Genomic DNA, 23,017 nt, shown 5'->3' with positions numbered 1-23,017 from the left:
TTCCTCTGGACAGACAATCGGAGGGACCAATTGGCAGGCACAAAGCACCTTCCAATTGGTCCCTCTGATTCCCAGCCCCAGCAACTGCAAGCCGCGCACAGCGCGGCTCGCAGTTGCTCCCGGCCTGACGCGGTGAGAGGTGCAAAGCGCCTCTCGCCGTGTCAGGCCGCCTCCCGAGGGAGCCCCTGGCAGTCGCACAGAGCGCGGCTGCTGAGGCCTCCCTGCCTCCACTGCCGCTGAGAGCCGACGCCACAGGGAGCCGCCGCAGAGAGCCGTCGCCGCGGGACACGCCAAACTGTGAGTTCCTAGCGCCCGCTGTATCCCTCATACAGCGGGCTATATTTCTAGTTAGAGTATATATTTGAGTTCCTGTCCTACACCTTGAGTCCCATTGCTGCCTGCTGCCAAACCCTAACAAGAGACTAATAAGATGTGGCACTTTGTACACACATATGCTTCTAATGCATTTCAGGTTGGAAGCCATCTACCAAGAAGGCACAGCAATTTTTCAGAAGGCTGTTCTATGGAATTTGGTCAGGCTGTAATTAAAGCAGACCAAGGACTTGTTTATGAAATATGAAAACAAATGCACTGTTAACTGCAATCACTCAGTGTAACACATATATATTTAATGGAGAAGATACACTGTATCTTGGAATATGTACTGCACATCCATGTTATGCATTCTTTCTGATAGAAAAATTATTGCCTCAAGCATAGAGAGAAACCCAGAGCAGTTGCTTGTAGATTACGTGCTTACTTCACTTCTGCTCTTGGGCTAGAATGAAATGTGTCTGGTTTTTTAAGATGAAAAACTCTGGGAAAGTATAACAAGATAACCCTCAAACACACTAATCCGTTGGCACCTATAATTCAGAACATAATAATCTTTGTAGCCTTATCATTACTGAGCACTTGTGCTACAGAAAAAGTTGATTCAGGTCGATCAAATTAACATACTCATCCCTTGATGGCTGCATGCATATTTATCCAGTAACGTTTTGCATGCATAAATTGGCCATGTTACATTCTGGATCTACTCATACAGTAGGAGGTGGGAAAGAAGGGGCAGAATGCCATTGTAGAATAAAATGCCAGGATAGTATACCAGGTGATGAAGGTCTCATCAGTATGCTGCCTAACCTATAAAACCTTACTGCACAGTTTTAGAAATCAATTCAACAACAAAGGGCTAGGCCTAGGTTATTTCTCCTTGATGTTTTATTTTCTCTTTATATGGAAGCTGGTATTCATAATGATAAACCTATTGCATTCTGGTGGTACAATCCATTCCCTGTTCTCTTTTTATGGGTTTTGTCATTCACTTTTAAGAGGCTCCCAAAACAGTGCGGAAACTATGGGCTTAGACCCACTGGTAATTTCTATGGAAGCATTTGTGTCTGCAGAACATGGACTTCTGTGTCTTCCCACTCTGTCTGTAAACAGGAATGGAGAGTTCTGTAGGGAAAAACAACACCCTTCTAGCCATGAAAATCCTCAAGTGGCTGAATTGCATGTTTTATTCACAAATTAATATAGTATCAATTGAGTAATACACCAAGTAATTAAAATCATTACATTAAACATGGTAGTGCAACTATCAAATGATGTCCATAGTTTGTGTGGAAAAAATCTTCTTAGACAAGCCCTGAGTGCATCTCTCTTACCTTCTCCCTGAGGCATTATATAAGTGGAAACTCCCTGCTCAGTGGACTCCTTGCTTACAGCCCAAATCAAGTTCTCAATGAACAGTCAGTGCGGGTCTGAAGTTGGACACAAATCCACGTGACTTGCCCTAATCTCTGTTCAGGAATAAATTGAGCAAAACATTGTTTTTTTCTTTTTACAATATGTGAATGCCATAATTGTTGAATAAAGGTTGGGCAACAGCTATAAGTACTTTTGTGCAGGTAAAGCAAAACATGCTCAAGGGTAATTCAGCTTGCATAACCAAGGACAGGTTAAATGCAGGAGGGAAATAGAATGTATGCTGTAAGACTATTGCCTCCCACATACTTGCACCTCCCACCTCAATCCCCACTTCCAACATTTATAACAGTAACTTGGGAGGGGGATTTATAGTTGAGGAAACAGTGCAGGGGAACTGAGTATCCCAATCCTCAGGGATTCTGCTCTGACCAAGTGTTGAGATTCTTGCAGCTGTTAAAAAGTAGGGGGGGGGGCTCCTAGGTGGTTGACAGTACAATCCTAAGGGAACTTTATTGGGAGTAAGCCCCACTAAATAAAACTTAGTAGGATCCTGAGTAGACCTACTTAGGCTTGCTTTCTAAATCATATAACATGTTGTTTAGTACACATTTAAAAATATTCAGTTTTTCTGTTTTTCTAAACTGACAAAGCCAAGTCTTGTCTTCAATGCAATGTATTTTAAGTGCTTGTTTGGATCATACCCCTGGGCTAAAGGTAAAGGTAAAAGTATCCCCTGTGCAAGCACCGGATCATGTCTGACCCTTGGGGCGACGCCCTCTAGAGTTTTCATGGCAGACTCAATAGGCTAACCCCTTATTAAAGCAAGACAAGTTTGAGGACCACTAAAAAGTGCGGAGTGTTATTGCTCCCGGTGAGCAGTAAAATTATAGTCCAAGATGAATTTTGTCACTCTTTGGATTCCAGTAGTTTCATATATTACTGAGCTTTCTAATTAATATTTTTTGTTATCAAAATAGAGCGATTTTCTTTGTTGGAACTTCTCACTGTGTCATGTTATTTTGCAGCAAAATATGAATCTGCAAAAAGTGCTGCATGCAGAACCAAGGACGGATGAACATGGTGGCTTATAAATTTCCATTTCACTGGATGCTTTCAACTATTCCTGTGTGGTAACCTCTATTGTAATGCACTAAGGAGTCGTTGATGGTGTTGGTGGGGAGACTAGAACATTTGAGCTGCCCTAATAATAGTTGGGAGGAACAGGAAGTAGGGGCTTGGATGGGCAGTGTACCTAGTGATGATGGACAAAATGGAAGCGGAGCAAGATTGCAGCAAGTCCAAAGAAAGGAGTAAGACAGCAAGGCTGAAAATGTAGTACAGATGACTGAGAGAATAAGAAAAACCCAATGAGAGAAAACAGAGAGGTGAGGGAAAGTAGGCTGAGGGCATTCCTCACCTCTGTAACTTCTACGCCATACACAGATTTGAACTCACCAGCCAAATCATTGTCTATAGGATTAATGAGTGTAAGTATGAAAAGAAGAGCCAAATTCTAGGTTAAAGATTTTGTTTAGTTCTCCACTGAGGAGAAAAAAACAGTGGTCAAGGAAAAACCAAACTGCTAAACCATGCTCTTCAAAAGTCTCTACTGGAATTTGTGCAGTACTTTGTTTTTCTTCAGTGCAAAAAGTTACATAGCACCAACACCTGGAGGATTAATAACCATCTGGAAAAACTGATGACTGCCAGCATCTGGTATGTCTTCATCTTAATCTCTTTTATTATTATGCACCTTACAAGGCACTGTAAGAATGAGCTCACTTAGCAACAATTGCACTGATGTGAATGGTTTCCAAAACAAGAGGTGGCATCTGGATAGATTTTCCTGTACTTATCTTGCATCTGGTTTGATACATATCACTGTATCCTATTGGTGTACTCTAATCTTGCCATCATGTATTAATCTTAGCAATATAGAATTATGAGGGAACCTCTCAGAGCTGGCAAACAACAGGATTTTCAGGACCATAATTCTACTTTAGATTTATGGGATGAGTGCATTTTACATTATGTTAATTACATGGTAATTGATGCTACAAAGAATGCACAAAACTGCTGGGGCAGATTATGGCCTCAGTACCTTAATAAAACTAGCTAGGGAAATATACTGGAAGTGATTATTGACAACTGACATTAGGAGTTTCAGAGACCAGACTTATCCTTGGAAAAAAACTTATAGCAATATATTTATTTTTGTCTGTCCATTTCTTGATATAAGCAGCAAAAAGAAGGAACAAGAGCTTTTCAAGTATATAAATGGAACTTATAAGTGGACACCTTTGATATTTGCAAGGGGGGCAATCCCTCCTCCTCCTGCTACCAATTCCCTCCTCAGTGGGAGGGGATTCACAGGGGGGAATCTTCTGCAGGCCCCGCTACCTCCTATTGAGCCTGTGGCTGAGCTGGACTGGAGTAGCTGCTGGTGTGATCTGACATAAGCTTAGTGGTCAGGATGTCTTTAAAAAATTCTCTTAATCCTTTCTATGTGCCATACTTCTTTTTGTGTAATCCCAAGAGAGCTCTTATAAAAAGTTCTTGTATTTCTTTTTCTGCATGTAATTTGATTTCCTACACACATTATCTGCCAGGTTTGTTTGCATGTTCAAAATGCCTTTGTTTTAGAATTTTAATTTTTCTGTACCTCTACCATTTCTAACATGTCTATTTTAAAAGAATTGTTTGATCTCTTCTAGTGTGTCTTTATTGGGACTTTTTGTGTGCTCTTGCTCCAATCTCTGGATTTTTTCCCTAATATCTTGGTTTTTTTATTTTTATCTTTTCTTCTTTTTGGCAGCTAATACATTTCCTCTAATAAAAACTTTGCTTGCTTCCTGAATTGTAGCTGACGACATTCCTTCTGTATTATTTTTTTTCTTTTATATACTTGCTTATGACATCCTCTTGTAGAAAAATGGCATTCTTTAGTCTTCATCTTCCTCTTAGTTTTTTACTCCATTGCAAAACTACTTCTATGGGATTATGATCTGCAAATATCTTCAAATGAATCTCTGCTTTTTCTAGATTTATTGATATTTTTGGTATCCAACACATATTTATTCCTACGTTTGATATCTAAAATGTAAAGTCTCTGCCTTTTAAGTGTTTGATCCTCCAGGCATCTTCTAATTTCAGCATTTCCAAATATTGAAATACATTTTTTGGTAATTTTCCATGTTTAGAATTCCTATATCTTCATCTTGAAATTCTAGGATAGTTTGGAAAAATTCTCAAAAAGCTTAACTAGAATTGTTTGGCGCATATAGTTGCTAGTGTACAAACCTTGCATTCCAGAATTCTCATTTTTTTAAATTGGATATTTTCCTTCTGGATCTCTTTATTCTTCTAATATTTCTGTGGGTTGTTTATATAAATGGCTACTCCAGACTTTTTGTTTTAAATTAAAGCAAGATGTATTTTACCCATTTTTATTATTTAAAATATTTTCATGTTTCTCCTTTATGTGAGTTTTTATGGGCATAAAATATATGCCTTTTGCTTTTTAAGCTGATTGAAAGTTTTGTATATTTCATGAGAGGGCTCAGTCCGTTAATATTTACTTATATTTTTAACTTATCCATTTTGTCCTTCTGTTAATGCCACACTACAGCCATTACTTCTTCTGAGCTCTTAGGTGAACTTTGGGTGCTTGAAGATATCTTTCAATTTTTCTTTGTAAATCCTCTGCTTGCAGTTCTTCAGCCAATAGGTTGGCTTGTTCTTCTGTTTTAATTACCTTCCTTCCTTTTGGTGAGTACATCTCTATTGCAAATGGTATTTTATTTCTTTCGCTTGTAAAATCTGTCTCAGAAAATCAAAATCTTTCATTTTCCTTAATACATTTGTTGGTAGATTCTGAAAGATCTGTACTATCTTCCTGCTACTCTGAGGCTGATTCTGCAAAGGCAGAAAAGGCCGGGATGGCATCAGTATGGGCCTAGGGCTAATCCCCGTTTCCACATAATGTCATCGCCAGGTTACTGTCCTCCCAGGACTGGTCAGATTGGGCCCCAGAAAGCCTTGTGCGACGGAAACACGGATTCATCCATGTTCTGTTTTGGCGCTGCGGGGGCCAACAGGGCCTGTCTTGTGGCAGACATGTCTGGATGGGAAGAGCCAGGCCAAGGGTGGCTCCTCCCTACCCTACGAAGGCCAGCAGGGGACAAATGTCCTGGACAGTTTTATGGCACTTCCCGGCACCATGGGCTAAACCAGAGTTTTTTCTTTTCTTTTTGCAGGAAGGTGGGATTGCGTGGAAACCCCCCCACACACACTGCCCTCCTGCATGACGGAACTTTTCTGCCGCCACTGTATCCCATATGGGATACATTTTGGCACCAGAACAGATTTGGTGCTGATATATGTCTGCCGTGGGGACATAGTATGCTGCAGAGCATGGAGCTCCAAAGCAATGCACTGGCGGCAGACCGAAATGGCGACACTGGGGTCTGGTCAATAGCATTTGGTTAAGTTGTTGTGTGTCCTGTTTCATATAGTGGTCACTAGGTGCTCCAGAAGGCCTACAAGCAAGCATGACGGCTAAAGCTACCACACTGTTGATGACCCCCAGCTCTGGAATTCAGAGGGTTACCACTTCTGAACATGTATGTTCCATTTAATTATCATGTCTAATATTTATTGATGGACTTGTCCTTATTAATTTAACAAATTTCTATCACTTACTTGAATAAAGTATTTTGTTTTTTTTGTCCTGAAATGACATGAAATTGTATAATTCTATCTGTACAGGTTCCAGTAAATTAGCTATAGTTCAACAGTTGTGCTCACAGAAAGATGTGAACTTTACAAACTGGTGATAAAAGGCCAAGTTCTAGATTGTGAAATAGCTAGAAAAGAAATTAGAAGACTTAATTTACAAGCTGTCTGTGTCTAATGTCAGTGGGCTGAAAATTCATAGATACAAATATGAAACAAAATATTATCTTAAAAAGAGAGGACAGGTGAGGCATGGCCAAAAGAAGGAACAACAAAATATTTCTGTAAAGGTCACTAGAAATGAGAAAATCAAAAATGTAATGTCTAATACAACCACCCTAAGGATTCAATGATACCCCATTTTATACATCTTGATAACAGCAATTATAGGAGAGTCTTCACTTTAATAAGGCATAATGTGCTCTCTTTGGCCATTCTTGAAGGCAGCTATAAAAAGATTCCATTTGTAGAACACTTATGCCTCTGTTATGATGGGAATGTCGATAATGTCAAGAGCCAGTTTGGTGTAGTGGTTAGGAGTGCGGACTTCTAATCTGGCATGCCCGGTTCGAATCTGAACTCCCCCACATGCAGCCAGCTGGGTGACCTTGGGCTCACCACGGCACTGATAAAACTGTTCTGACCGAGCAGTGATATCAAGGTTCTCTCAGCCTCACCCACCTCACAGGGTGTCTGTTGTGGGGAGAGGAAATGGAAGGCATCTGTGAGCCGCTTTGAGCCTCCTTTGGGTAGAGAAAAGCAACATATAAGAACCAACTCTTCTTCTTCTAATCTAGAATATGAAATGTTTGTAAAATCTATAAGCAGATTCGTGATAATCTAATTCCTATAACTCAGGGCTCCCCTGGGGCCCATTATGCACGGCCACCGAAACTCCGATTTCGGGCCACATGGAAAACGCGGAGAGGGAAGACGCAAAGCAAACCGGTTATGCATGGGACGGGGTGTAACGGCGGCAAAATCCGGAGCGGCGGGTGTCGAGGCATCGATGCGGAGCCAAGAGGAAGCGAGGCGAGCATGCCGCTGTGTCGGCAAGCGGGCGCTACGTTGGAGGTGGATGCCAGGAAGGGCGGCTGCAGCCTGTGCAGGCGCAGCCCTACCGGGTCTGACGGGCACGGAGGGGGAGGGAGCAAGCGACTCCACTGCTGCCAGACCCTCCTCAGTGCCAACATGAGCTGCCGCCACGGATGCCGCCGTCCTGAAGCTGGACTTTGGGGGGGTTTCTGGTGTCCGCACGTTCCCATCCCCTTAGTTTGCTCCCAGTTCGCCCCTGCCCTTGTTTGCTGCCCTGTTTCGTCTGCCCCCTAGTTCGTCCCCTTTAATACTGTTTACCCCTCGCGTTTTGAGATTGTCTTGCTGTTCACACTTGTTTGTATTACTGTTTTGCACTGTTTTATACTGTTTTATACTGCTAGTGAGCCTCTTGTGGCGCAGAGTGGTAAGGCAGCTGTCTGAAAGTTTTGCCCATGAGGCTGGGAGTTCAATCCCAGCAGCCGGCTCAAGGTTGACTCAGCCTTCCATCCTTCCGAGGTCGGTAAAATGAGTATCCAGCTTGCTGCTGGGGGGTAAACGGTAATTACTGGGGAAGGCACTGGCAAACCACCCCGTATTGAGTCTGCCATGAAAACGCTAGAGGGCGTCACCCCAAGGGTCAGACATGACTCGGTGCTTGCACAGGGGATACCTTTACCTTTATACTGTTTTACTGTTTTATAAAGTTTGTCTGTTTGTATACACCCCCTTGCCTGTGCTGTCGTTTGTGGTTGGGGGAGGGTTCGGGGATTGATGGGTGATCACAGGTGGCCTCTGTGCCGTCCCTAAATAGGGACATGCTGCCCTCTGTTCCCCGCCGGTGCTCTGCGCCCCGGCCCGCTGCTTGCAGTGCTCCCCTGATCCCCCTCCCCTTTGGGCTCCCCGGGCGCCTTTCTGTCCCCGTTCCCTTTGGTTCCCTCCTGCCTGCTGCAGCATTCCAGCAGCTGCTTCGATTGTGGCTCTGGCGCTCATCCCGTAACTCCCTGGTTATGCACGCGGGGCCTTTGGCGCCACTTCTGATTAGGCCCTCGTTGCCAGGGAAGCTGCGGTTTCTTCCGCGTTTCGCTAACACGGCTTTTTTGGCAGCGTGCATCGAATCTGCAGCCAGTTGCAGCCAGCACCGTGCATTATCTGTGATTTTAGTCGCCGCCATTCCAACCTGAATGTGCGCTATTCCCCCCGTGCATAATGGGTCTGGGAGACAGACAATGCACGACCTAATGTGTTGTCAGACAGGAATAACAAATTAACTTTTAAAGTGGTCAAGTTTGGATGGCTGGTTCAGAAGCCTCTAGACTAATTAAAGGAAGGAATTATTTTATTCTGTAGTTTATGTATTTCATGTATTTTATGCTGTTTTATATTTTATATAATATGTATGCCAATTTTTATATTTCAGTACTGTATTACCATAGAATATGTATTCTGGAATCCATTTTTGTTTGTTGGTCTTACACTGTAATAAATCAATTTATCACTAGAAATGTTTGCACCTGAAATATCAGGATCGAAAGGGTAGTAGATCCTGGGATGTGATATAAGACGTACCCTTCTCCTTCACATTAACCCGTAACAAAACATAAGAACAAATTTCCATCAAAGACACACCCTTGAAAATAGGGCTGCCAGGTCCGTCAGTTTAGTAAGTGGGGGATCGGGCAGGGGAACCCGTGAGGTGGGAAGAAGCCTGGGAAAAAAAACTGAGGTTTCTACATCTGGAAGTAGATGACAACATTGATATTTGGGCACAACTCAATGGTAGAATTAGCTTCTTACCATAGTGTTTTGCCCCAAAACCAAACCGTCACTACCCACCATTACTGACATCCTGTATCACTTCCAGATGATGTAGAAATGTCATTTCCACCAGACATCTTTTTTTTTTGGGGGGGGGAGGAGGATTTCCCCTGGTTTCTTAACTCCCTGGTATTACTTAGTAGTCTTCCATCCAAATATTTATCTGGGCCAGCCATGCTTAGTTTTTGACATCTGATTAGTCTGGGCTATCCATCCCTTTTAAATGGAGAAGAAAAACTCCTTTCACAGTAATCGGTAGCATAATTTCATACTATTCTAGTATCTTGAAAGGTATATATGTCTAATGGATACCGAGATTTTCAATCTCCATTAACATACGGTCCTTAATATCTTCAGAGTAACCCCATGATGGACTGGATTCTATTTCCTATGCAAACAAATGTCAGTAGGTGGGCAAATTGGCAAAACAAATGTCATGTAGGTACCTCCTACTCCTGCTTCATGATTTAGCCTTCAAATTATTCCCTGAAAAGTGTAAACTTTATGAGCTGTTGCAGTACCTAACTGCAGATCAGCTGAGGATTGGGTTACAGAATGTTTGACTTCTTTGGCTCTGCATACAGACCACCATCCCAAACAACAGACATAATAAAATGAAAATTGCATATAGTATATGATGGATCCATAGTCTTAAACATCTATATCAGTCTAACAGGTTAACAGTTCACTATGGGTGTAATATCCTTCTGTCTGGTGTCAGGCTGGTACCTCTTTTGACAAGCATCAAGATTTAAGAATTCTTTAATTGTGCATAAATCAAACCTTTAAACAGTTTGTGCTCCATTTAGAGCTGCTTTAATGTTCACACTAATGGAATATTCTTGTACAAAAAAAGTCTTGTGCATTAAAAATGTCATTTTCCAGGTTTCTATGGCACTGAATAAAGAATTGTATTTCAAAAGATGTGAAAAAGATTTAAGCATTTATCTGTTGATAGCCTAAATGGCAAGGTTATTATTTTAAAATTGCTGTAAACAAGAGAACTCAAAAAGAGAAAAAAATGCTTTTTGAAATGTCCACTTCTAAATATAAACTTTGATGGCATACCAAGTGCCTTGATGCAGCAGCAGTCTGAGGCAAAGAAGAGCATTCGTGTTCTTTTAAGTTAGTTATAATCTGATAACCAGGTTGCCTAAACAATCGGTGTACAGAATGGCATGACATAAATGTGGTGAGCCAAACTAACTTTATGATGGCCTAGCTGAGCTGTCCTTGGTTGGTCACGAAACTCAATTTCTGCTGAGTTGTTGTGATACATTACATTTAGTTGGCTATTGCCTGGATATTATTGCTATTGACTCACTTTATTTGGTTATTGTAACTGTCAGAGGTAGCTCATGACACCAACACAATACCCACAATGATAATCTTGCACTGGAACCTCAGTCTCTACTACCCATCCTAGATACCAATCTGAGACACTATCTATTTGAAATAGACCCTTTTACTTTCTTGACTTCACCACCCATTTATATGCCAAAAGAAGACAGGGTTTTAAAAGATTCTGATATCTAGCTTTTTGCCTTTTCATGCACAATTATTGTTTTACCTAATCTAACCCAAGGATAAGTAATTCTATAGAAATGTGTGTGAGGTGTTTATTGGTTTGGCTACTTGAAACCTAGAAGGTTACATTTCAGTTCCTTTAAATGGTTGGTGAATTTCTTTTTAGAAGGATGTGCCTAATTTAAATTTAAAATATAATGTGTTCTTTTTCAGTTTTGGAATGAAAATAGTGTTATGCTGACTATCAGGCTCTCTCTTTAGAAATAAGTTAAACCAAAGTTTTTATCCATCTAAAACATTGTCATGACTATATCTTGCTCAAAGGAAAGGGGCTTTAGTCAAAATAATTCTGCTACATTGTTTTTTACAATGCTTTGGCACCCTTAATACATCACTCTATGGTTGAATTATTTGCACACCATCTCTACCTGCATAAAATCTCAACAGAGGAACATGATTGTGTATGGACTGAGTGAAGCGGATGTAAGTTGTGGTAACAGAATCTAAAACAGGGCCTAACTCAGTAATATGATTTTCTCAACAGGCACATGCAAGTGTAAATACTGTAGAATTGTATGGCTTACCTGTCCCTAAATCTTTGTACTGAACTGTGTACTTAAAGTAAAATGATTTTAGTGGGTCTGAAATGAAACTAGCTACGTTTTGCCTTGTGACCAAATATCTCCAAATCCTTATCCACGGTTCCTCTATATATTTGTGAAACAGCCGGGGGGGGGGCATGTCCGGCTGTCCAAGTTGGAATAGGGCCAATCAGGGTGCAGCCAACAAAGCTGGATGCACCCTGATTGGCCCTGCCCCTGCAGCTCCCGCCCTCCTTCCCTGGACTCTAGCCTCTTCTTAGGAACGGGCTTTGAAGCTAGTAGTAGAATAAAATATATTCTTCTTCTGGATAAGAATCTAGTAGAATTATCTGAAAGTAGTTTAATCAGTAACAGTAATAGTAACAATCATATTGATTTTAACTAATATGGTATGTTTTGTATTGATCTTTTTGGTGAGCCATGAGCCATTTTTAGAGCCTTTTATGATGAAAAGCAATGAATAAATATTTAAAAAATGAATAAGTGTATAAAATAAGGAAGTGTTTGCATTTCTTTAGTTATGGAACATACTAAATTGCTGAAGGGAGAAAATAACAATATATTTGAAAGTTTTAAAACTATTTCATATATATTAATATTCTTCCAGAATCAGCATCATAATCTCCTTCATGGCCTAAGATGTACAGTTCTAAAATAACGCTTTCCTTTGGCAGAAGGAGCATTCTCCTGAAACAAAATACGTCCTTCTGATTATCTTGAGTCAGGAGCAGGCTTTTTCTGCCAGACAAAATAACCTCTGTTAGAAGTATGAGATCCAACCCTTTCTATTTATATTAACAACACTACACAAATTTAAGAATGCAGTAACTCCATTTTACCACTAGAGGAGAGTTTATTAGAAAACACATTACACTAAAGCTTTAAAAAATTAAGCCAAATACTGGGTCAGAATCTAGTAGAACTACATTAAAGTAGAAGGATGACAAATCTACATCAACCAATTATTTATCAGATACCTGAAAGGGGTGAACCCAGGCAGATTGGTAAACTGAATGGCAAATGCCACAGAATCTCAGTTATTTAAGGAGATGTTTACAGTCAAATAACACAATTTGATAGGCTTCTCTCATGCTAATCCCTCTGAATAGTTCAATTGTCTTTCAAGACCACAACTGTGATCATTTCAATGGAGTCAAATTCCAGAGAGATGGTTCTCAATTCCAATAAGCTTCCAACTGGCATTGTAAAAAGACATAATTTAAGACAGAAAATGCTGCAATAAATCAAAATATACTTTGTGTGCTTGTTTATCTTTAAAGCCATTTATTCTGAATCAACAATGGCAATATAAAAAAATTGTTCCATGTGCATGGGTTTAAAAGGGCAATTAGATCTTTATTTAGAAAACATGGTATTCCAAATCAATTTATATTGTAAATTGAGAAGTAAGACTTTTCCCATGTAAGAGTATGATGTTTACTCATATTAAAGCAAAATAAGATACTTGTTATAAAACAATTCTTTGGAACCACAGGAGGAAATAAAAAATAATAATACCCTATGTTTAACCATCTAGTACAAATTGAGGCCTCTACTCATACTTATACAGTCAATGCATTTAAACACCAATTCAAATTTATCACTTGCATTTCTGAATTCAAACCTGACTATATGGATTGCTGCTTGCCAGGGAAAAAATAAGATACATTGTGGGTACTTTACAATAAAACCAGAATTGAATCCTCAAATACATTTGGGCACAAATTCTCTTGTCACATTCTCCACACAACATCTTTGATATCTGTAGATGTTGGTTTTAAATAGGACATAGAAAATGAACACAAAATACGACAAGAACTCCACAAAGCCAAATAGTATGGAGTTTTGCTACTGTTCATGTAGAAAATAATAAAGAGAATTTTAATAGTTATTTACCATTGAAATAATCTCATACACTGTCCTCAATCTAAAATGTTACAGAAGAATCTAGTGTGAGAGAAGCTTTTTATGCACAGGACATGCCCTGTAATCATTGATGAGAAGGGAAAAACCCAGTGCAATGGAAAATACCTTTGCATGCAGACAATTTACTTCTCTCCACAGAGAAAGCAAAGTACCTGTGCATGGGGACTAATGGACTGCAGCATTTATTTTTAGTTACCAATAGACTTATTTACAGAACAGGAAGGAAAATTAGGTTGCTTCAATGAAAGTGATACAAGTGCTACATAAAACTGGTAGCAACAATATGAATATGGTAGTTAACTGTTTTGAAATTTACACTGCCCCTCCACAAAACCACTACTTTAGAAAATAAAACTGTAACCCCAAACAGAGATCTATAGCTTGTAAAGACTGCATGATGAATCTCGAAAGCAAACTGAAGTCAACTGCAGTAGCCTTTAATAGAGGTAGCATTATTAGAATTAGTTGCAAAACAGAGTGCAGCTGAGAGCCATAAATATACAATAGTACAAGGCAAACCCAACAATCATTATAGTCTTTGCCACATTTTGCTCTTCAGAGAATTAAAAAAATATACACCTTCCCTCTGTTCTGGGATCAAGCTAGAATAATGCCCTTTATTCACTCTGATTCCCTAATTATTCTCCATTCCCTACCCATTTTCTTCAGCATACTAACCTTTAAAGAATCACCAACCATGGAGCACTACTGAAAGAAAATGGTTTCATGGTAATGTTCTCAACTAAGGGTGGATTCAGACAACCAGTTTATTCTTCCAACTGATTCAAGGAGAAATCCAATGCTGCTTGAAGGGGCTAGGGAGAAAGAACTATTATTTTTGTGGACCTCTGGATAGGGGCCAGGTCATCATGTATCTTATTTTAACAACGGTTGCCTGAATCCATCCCTAGGGATACACCAGTAAAAAATACCTAGGCATATTGCACCCACTATTTCTCTTGTGGCGCAATGTACAATTTTTGTGGGTTTGTAAGTGAATATACAAAGCCAGAGACTACCAAGTGACTAGCAGCTACCCTGATGCTACTTACGTTATTTAGGGAAAGTAGCAAATTTCACTGCCAAGTAAAGACTTGCAGGTGAATACATCCTCTGCTGCCTATCCCATATTCACAATGCTTCAATTCAGTTCTGAAAATCATAGACTGAACTATAAGCTGGAAACCGAGGCAAAGAAAGAAGTTATTTACTCATAACTTTGGGATTTCATATTAGTAAAAAAGCACATTATATCTTCTTAAATAAATATATCCTATTTCTGGAATCACAGTACAATCCAGGGGGAAAATACTGTCATAAGTACAACAGCATAATATAAGCTCCACAAGATTTTACATCAATTTTGGTCGTATCTGCAAAAACACACCCTAACAGGAGAATCAAAATCAAATGTACATGTTCAATACTTTATAGAACTCCCCTCCCACCCAACCTGTAATACAGTACTAACACAATTACATGAAAATGACATTACAGTATCCTTTTCCTGGCTGATTCTATGTTTGTAGCACATACCTCAAAACTATATGAAATATCAAAAGATCACTAAATAAATAAACAAAAACAAAGAGAATGGGATAGTGCTAAGTTTTATACATGAGAAATATATCCTGACTTTAGGAAATCGTAACAAAATGGTAAAGGTAAACTGTTGATCTTATTTAAATTTTTTGTAGAAGAAACAGACGTACACAGGTTGAAATCTAGTGAATATGATAAATTGATTTTGCTAAGTTAGAATGGGTTTGGTGAACTACAATATAACAGTGCTGGAATAAAAACACCAAGCAGAAAACATTATATTTTGGTTCACTTGAAATATAAGTAAGGTGCAACATTTCTGTCTCTAAATGAGCTTGTGAGCACAAGTTGATGGGTGACAAAAATACATGCCATGGAGATTCATTTAAAAAAATAAATAATGAAAAATTAAAAACAAAACAATATATTGTTGCTTTGAGATCTCCTTGTGCTGCTTTCCCCCTTCCCTGAAATAAGATACCCCCAATCTAACAGAATTAGAACAGCAATTCTATGGAAATGAAAACATATTTGAGAGAAAAAAGGAGAGGGGGAGCCACAGGATACAATCCCCTTACAGTTCTCCTGCAAGACTCCCTACTGAAGTTAATGGAAGCTGCACAAAAGGAGTGGTGCTCATTTAAATGGAAAACTTCCAGGCGAATTCTGTCCTTGTTAACTATAAAGCTTTGCAGGATTTCTGCTACTCTCAATGTCTAATTGCTTAAAAATTAAGCATATCCAAAGAAAGGTTTACAAGCACCAGAGGACACTAATATGTATTAAATTGACCCAATTCAGTCTCCTGTCTAAGGGATATTCAATGAGGTTTAAGAAAGAAAGATAATCAAGTTATTAATTCACATAGAAAAAATGATTTTTATGCTTCTTTTATAAAGGTACCATTCATATAAACAAATATTTTAGGAACAACATTGAAATTTAAATGGCAGAAGGATTATGATACTTCAGTAGAAATACATTTGTTCGAATGGATTCAGTAATCTGTACGTCAGCCTCACAGCCAAGATGAAGATGCTACACCATGAGATTTTTGGATTTCAGCTACTTGCAATGTTTTAACCATGGTTAGTACATCATGGCCTTACACTTCCCACAACTACCACAATATATGCCTGATGATAGTGTGGCATAATGGCAGCACTTTGTTTTGGTAAAATAATTATAAACATTAAAAATGGTGCCATGTGTTTCAATGGCACAAGGAAGATTCAGTTCATCTACCTGAATTTCCCCCAAAGCATTTAATTTTCTTATTGTTGAAGTTGGGCATTTCCTTCCACCTCTTTGAAAGAGGCTCTGATTTTTAAAGGGGCCAAAGTAACATTTTCCTTTTAGCCATCATGTGTTACAATTTGTGTGATGTGTTTGAGGTTGTTTCTGATACTGAAAGACATGCATTGATTACAAACAAAGGCTAAGCCAAGCACATTTTAAGATTCACTTTTCATATGGCTATTAAATCCAATTACAAAAAAACCCCAAAACTCTTTATCAATTCTGTCAAGTATAAATTAAGAAAGCCTGATAAAATTGTGTAAACGCTCATAATTTAGAGACCTAATTCATAAAAAGAGGGTCTCACTGAACTTAACACTATCACAAAATTCCACCAGAGAAGACTATTCATAGAAAATTATTGCTGGGGTCTGGTCAATAGCATTTGGTTAAGTTGTTGTGCTAGGCCGCAAAACATATAAGGGAAACACCTTGTGCTATGAAAGAAGTACCCTGTGTTGTATGTAGCTTAATGTCAAATTCTAATAAGAATTAACATTTGTTGCTAGAAAGCAAAATTGCATCCACTTGAATATTCCTAGATGGATGGGTAACTCTACATGCAAATGGTGTTGCCATACACAGTTCCCCTCCCTCATTCATGGGGCTGCAGAGGCAAACACTTTCCCCAAATGTGAAAATGTCGCCAACTTTCACAGGGACAGGTAGGGTAGATTCATTATTCACCTTTTCCCACAAAACAGCTGATTTGCAGGACTTCCACTTGCAGCCCTGGTATCTTTTTGTGCTCAATCAGAGGCAACTGGTATAAGCCAAGTGGTTAAAAACGGGGGGGGGGGGGGGGGACTCTGTCCTGGTGTGAGATGTGTGTGCGAAAATAAGAGTAAATATATAATAAAGAGAAAGAACATGAACAGGAAAGTGAAGGGTTTGACAGCCTAAATTAAGTAACATTATTTCCTTAACACTCAGCACTTTACACAACACTCAGCACTTTTCTATTCCAAACAAGCATTGGCACTTCATACAACCTATGAAGCCAATTTAAACTGTGCATAGTATTATGACAATTCCAGTGTCTGTAAAATATGTACATCAGTATGCATGTCAATTGAAAAGATTTTTGAAAGAGTGAAGTAATACTAAGGTCACTTCTGAACTATGTATTTATAGTATTATCTTCCTGTTTCACTGTTTTAGCTTCTACAGTCATTTTAGATATCAATCCAAAAATAAATGAGCCATCCAAGGCATGAAAGACAAATCCGTAATCTGCAGTATTGTTCTTATCAGTATGCCAAACCTTTGCTCCAATTGCTAATCATCCCCATTATTCTACACTTAATTAAAAATCAAGCAAAATACAGCCTTTCAACATTTTTGGCCAATAAACTCTACCACCCTGGTGGCAATTACAAAAGTGCAGAACATCTGGACCATATGGCCGCGCATACACCGCTAACAATGGTACACCTGCCCATGCTTTCTTGGATTCTCCCAAACAGGTCCTTAAATTCACTCTAAAATATAAATGTAGGCATAACCTATAATATAAACCATCTTCAGAACTTAAATCATGTACAAAAAGGACTAAGAATATCTACTAACTAGTGCAGTATGTCAGTTTTTTCTCCTCTTTTGCTTTTTGTTTGTTTATAGTAGCTAGTTAATATATGTAATTACTTTCCATACTCTGGTTGGTAGAACAGATGCTGTGTGAGCAACAGGAAAGTTTGCCTCCTCTAAGTAACTATGCATATACCATTTTAAAAACCTTCAGTAGAAAGCAAAGCTCCAGGATCTATTCATTTCTGTTCCTTAACAGAGAAATGACATCACTCTTAAAGTAGATTTGGGCCCCCAAAACCCGGGAAGTACTGGCCCAGGCTGTAAGTGAAATCTGTGCCATACGGAACACAAACCACTCATTTCCATTCTATGGGTTCCTCCATCACATGGACTGACTACCATCCATTGGTAAAGACAAGGCTAGGATATTAGGTAAAGCACAACTTTTACAATAGGGTAGAGCTTCACTGGTCAGCACAGGAAATAAGCACTGGAGCCTGAGAAATTTCTTTTGGCTGTCCATCATGTGGGAGAGTTGCCGTCCTTGGGTTCCTACAAGAGGAGAATAGACGAATATTAGCTCAAAATTCATCTGAAAATTCCTGATCCAGTACACAGACATAATCAAAGAGAGGGTTTTTTCTTTCTAAAAAAATCTTTTATTTTTTCCTCTTGCTTTTCTCTTTCCAAGTAGCTTACATAAATAAGTTAATTAATAAAACCAGAATGAAGATAACAAAATACTGCTGAAATCACGAGAAGACAGGAATAGGTAAGTCATTCTAGCTAAGAGTAGAATCCCAACTTCTTGTGAAATGACTTCTACCTATACAAAAGGCAGTACAATAGTCAAAGATTTCTCCGCTCCCACATTGCCATTCCATGCTGTTCTTGGCAGACCAGTGCCACACCATGACACAATTCCAACAGGCACAGCAGGGTGCAGTAGGATAGGAAAGATTTCCTTTAATCTTCAACTCATTTACCATATCTGTCTCCCAAACTGTGCCAAAACTTACTTGTTAAGGAAAAAACTTTCTGGGCCAGAGAGTATGGTATGCAAATAGGTGTTTAGGTTCCCTAGTTTAGAACTCCAATGAAAAGTCATAGGTTCTTACAATGGCTCCTTTGCTACAATCAAACTGTAAGTTGCCCAATAGCTATTAAGTATTATATTAGAAGAAAGACAGACCATGAATATTGAGCTTCAATAAACTGATCATAAGAAATGAAGCAACTGTATATGCACTGTGGCCATGAAGCACAGTCAAAGTTTAATAAAAACAAACAAACAAACAAAAACCAGACAAACATGAAGATTACACTCCATAATACAAAATTATTACTATACCATTTTCCTAAAAGACTACCATGTACAATGCTCCTTTTAAAATACACACACATTAACCAAGAACTTAACAGCAAATTAAAAAAACATTACATCCCTTCCTCTGTATAAGAATGATTTTCAAACTGAGACTTGGGAAATCCATTTACACTTACCAGGGATTCTTCAATGAGAAAATCAGTGGACAAGCTACCCTAGTTAGCCCTCTCCCATCACTACCGATCTTTCCTTGCATTCCACAGCTGTAAGAGTTCAGTGTGTCCTGTGTTGTATAGTTGGGCTATGTAGAGAACAAACCTAACCAAGTCCTACATCTGCACCTGGGAATGTGCTCCAGAATCCCTGTTCTCCAGGGCTTCTAGAACCACAGTTCTAGAAGTGAATTCCCACATCTCCCAATTGCCCTAATCCAGACCACTATTAAATGTACAACCAAACAAAATTTTCAGAAGATTGTGCACTCTGAAGGTCAACACTGATGTAATTCAAGCATGAATTAGGTGAGTCACTTCAGGAAGCAGTTTTGCTTGGAAGGTGGAACTGATCTTGTTTGCCACTTTCAAGTCTCAATTAAAAACAACAAAACACACAGTGAAAGCTTTGCTATCTGGCATTTGATTATTCAGAACATTCAGTTACCCTATATCACTAGAGGGCAAGCTGCTCCCCCTCAGCCACCATATTCCTGCACACCCCATTCCTGTATCTCCATCTGGCCAGCCTGCTACCTCCAACCATTGTTGGGCTTCTAATATCTGGCATTGCCAACTGATATCATCCTTGGGTGTCTTCTACCCCCTCAGTCTGCTCTGTTCTTGGCAATCAGCTCTGGCAGAAGGTTCCCAGGCAAATGGCCTACTAGTCCATAGGAATGTTTTGTGGGCAAGGGTCCTGACAAGCACGGGGATTGCTCCATGGTGTTCCTAGTGGGATCACAGTCGATTCCTCTGGGTAGGGTGTAGTACAGATCCATAAACTTGAATATCTGACACATTTCATTTAATGGCAACCTCCATTCCTCAAATAATAAACACGTTACTACAACTCTGACCAACTTCATTCTTAAGGGCTATGTGGATATGATGGAGGTAGAACAATAGCTGAGAACATCTTAGAAATGGTTCTTGGTCAAGTCAAGAAGACAGAATTTTTACTACAATTATAGGTTGGTTAGGTATGACACTACTGTTACAGAATGGGAAAAACTCTAATGAAGTGAGCAGTGTCATGGTTGCAAGACTGCAGAGAACAGAAGGGCCAGATATACCTTTTCCACATGATGACCAAGGCCTGGGCCAGCTTCCAGATGATGTTGGCGCCAACCTGGAGCTGGCCATTCTTCCCATGTTCCTTCCCTTGCTATAGATGCCATCAAGGCCTATGTCAGGCCAGATCTATCTGGCGGAAAAGAGTCTAGGCCAAACTCCACCCCCAACCTACAGTATTCCCAGAAGGGACAAAAAATGCCCGAGTCAGCTGGTAGGATTGCATAATAACACAATTCCACCTTCTTGAAAAAACAATACCCCATGCCACCGCGAACCATGGCAGAACCTCTCCATCCCAACTGCCTCATCTGAAGGCACTAATCTAGAATGGACCAGGTCCAATGGGGCAAATGCTCCCCCGTCTGGACCCAGGAAGAGGTGGGGCAAACTGCCCTGACACAAACACCTGGATGCAGCCCAGCACAGCCAGCGTGGAAGAGGTGAGAGAGAGAGAGAGAGAGAGAGAGAGAGAGAGAGAGAGAGAGAGAGAGAGAGAGAGAGAGAGAGAGAGAGACCTGTTTTGTTGTTGTTAGGTGCGAAGTGGTGCCTTGACTAGATGCCCTTTCGTTGGCAGGGTGATGTCTCTGTTTTTTAGGATGCTGTCTAGATTTGCCATAGCTTTCCTCCCTAGGAGCGAGTGTCTTTTAATTTCTTTGCTGCAGTCCCCATCTGCAGTGATCTTGGAACTGAGGAAAATAAAATCTGTCACTACCTCCATTTCTTCCCCATCTATTTGCCAGGAATTGAGAGGGCCAGATGCCATGATCTTCGTTTTCTTGATGTTGAGTTTCAAGCCAACTTTTGCACTCTCCTCCTTCACCTGCATCAAAAGGCTCTTTAGGTCCTCTTCGCTTTCTGCCATTATAGCCCTATTTACTGCAGTTTAAAGAAGCAAAGATCAATAAGCTCTCTGGTTGTTAAATAAGACTAATCTTAAAAGAAAAATCAGGTATGGACTCATATAGAACATGTGGTGCAGCCCATCAGAATTGGGGAAGGAAGGACCCTCTTGTCCCTTCTTCCACTCAGTCTCCTCAGAGCACTTAGCAGCCAGAGCAATTCAAGGTTGTTGATGTTTATGTAAAATTTGGTAGCTGACAAGTCTGTATTGTTTCTCAGAAAAGGTTTCTGATGTATGGAAATGCAGTCTCCTCCACTGTACATGGAAAAAAGACCCCACAAACTTGCTTTGTGACTATACATTCTGTCTCTGGATGCAGTAGAGAAAACTAGTTAATCTTTTATTTAGGCTATGATGAAAGAGGCAGCATCAGCTTTTAAGCATGAATGGTTGAGCTAGGCAGAGGGGGCGCAGTTCCCTGAACTGCATCTTCATATATTTTGGGAAACCAACAACTTGATTTAAATCAAAGGAAGACTCTGGGTGATTGCCACTTTTGGGGGAATAAGCTCCTCTGAATGAAAAAGAACCGTTTCCATCCACTGCTCACTGCTGACAAGAAAAGAAGTGACAAGATTTCTAGAGGGTAGTATGTGCCTGGCTTAAACAAAGAGTGCAGGCAACATAGTCTCTTGAGCAATTGTTGAGATCCTTCTTTGTGAAGGGGAAAAACTGAGATTCCTAGTCAAGCCACTGAAATACCTCAATCCTCTTTGCAGCACATTTTTCGCTGGTTTGCCTTTACCCCTTGCACATTTCTTTCCCTATGTATAGTACTGACTTTCCTGTTCCCTATATATAGCAATGATTTGGGAGGTTCCAACTGCAATGGGAGCACATGTGGTGTGAGCAAATAATACTGAAAAGGATAAGTGATGGATTTGAGAGAACCCACTGCAAGGGAATTCTAACCAGAACAGGAAGCTAAATTCCAAGTAAGCTGCTTTGGCTATATATACACTTCTGCTTTGCGAAGCCCATATTTTCTCAAAGCTGTTGAAAGACTTAAAAAGTACAAACTTGTTAGCAAAGCCTATATTATCACAATTACACTACATTTGGGGATTCACAGCATTATAAACAGCTGGAAAAGAAACTGCAGCATTAGAATTAGTCTTATTTTTGCACTTCCTACTGAAAAAAGGCACAGTGTTCAATAAGATCCCCTTTCAATGTGCTCAAAATGGAGTACAGTTCATTTTGCAGCTTTATTCTAGAAAATGTATGAGTGCATGTGTGAGACAATGAGTTGGGAATAGAGTTCTGGATATCTACATATTTCAGTCTTCACAGCAGTGTGTTTCTTGAGGTCTCCTTGAGAATAGCTGTAAAGGACAAACTATGGTTTCAATTGGAAAAGGGTCCATGTTTGTACCAATTTCGATTCTGTGATCATGTTGTGGTTTTCATGTAGCATTCCTGCATCTCTTAGAAGAAAGAATTGGGAGGCGGGTGGGCAAATTTATATTTAAACTTCGCATAACCATCCGCATAACATAAAAGTGCTACACTCAATATGCCAGCAAATTGGGAAAACTCAACAGTGGCCACAGGATTGGAAAAGGTCAGTTTACATTCCAATCCCAAAGAAGGGCAATGCCAAAGAATGTTCAAACTACCGCACCATTGCACTCATTTCTCATGAAGAAGAAGAAGAAGAAGAGTTGGTTCTTATATGCCGCTTTTCCCTACCCGAAGGAGGCTCAAAGCGGCTTACAGTCGCCTTCCCATTCCTCTCCCCACAACAGACACCCTGTGGGGTGGGTGAGGCTGAGAGAGC

The 23,017-nt window shown here is 39.8% G+C and overlaps 1 protein-coding gene across 5 annotated transcripts in view; it reads right to left on the bottom strand.

The window, feature by feature from the left end:
* Nucleotides 1-17,758: 17,758 nt before the first annotated feature.
* The window catches only part of BBX (BBX high mobility group box domain containing), a 130,996-nt gene continuing 125,737 nt past the window's right edge, over nt 17,759-23,017 (bottom strand). For all 5 annotated transcript variants that reach the window (XM_077342149.1, XM_077342147.1, XM_077342148.1 and 2 more), the window contains one exon: nt 17,759-18,272. In XM_077342149.1, coding sequence (XP_077198264.1) covers nt 18,185-18,272 — 88 coding nt within the window. In that variant the 3' untranslated portion in view covers nt 17,759-18,184. The remainder of the gene's footprint in view (nt 18,273-23,017) is intronic.

The sequence above is a fragment of the Paroedura picta genome, chromosome 6 (assembly GCF_049243985.1).
Source record: "Paroedura picta isolate Pp20150507F chromosome 6, Ppicta_v3.0, whole genome shotgun sequence".
In the NCBI taxonomy this organism is placed as follows: Eukaryota; Metazoa; Chordata; class Lepidosauria; order Squamata; family Gekkonidae; genus Paroedura; species Paroedura picta.
Note: the sequence above shows the minus strand (reverse complement) of the source record. Positions and strands in the feature narration are given on the sequence as shown.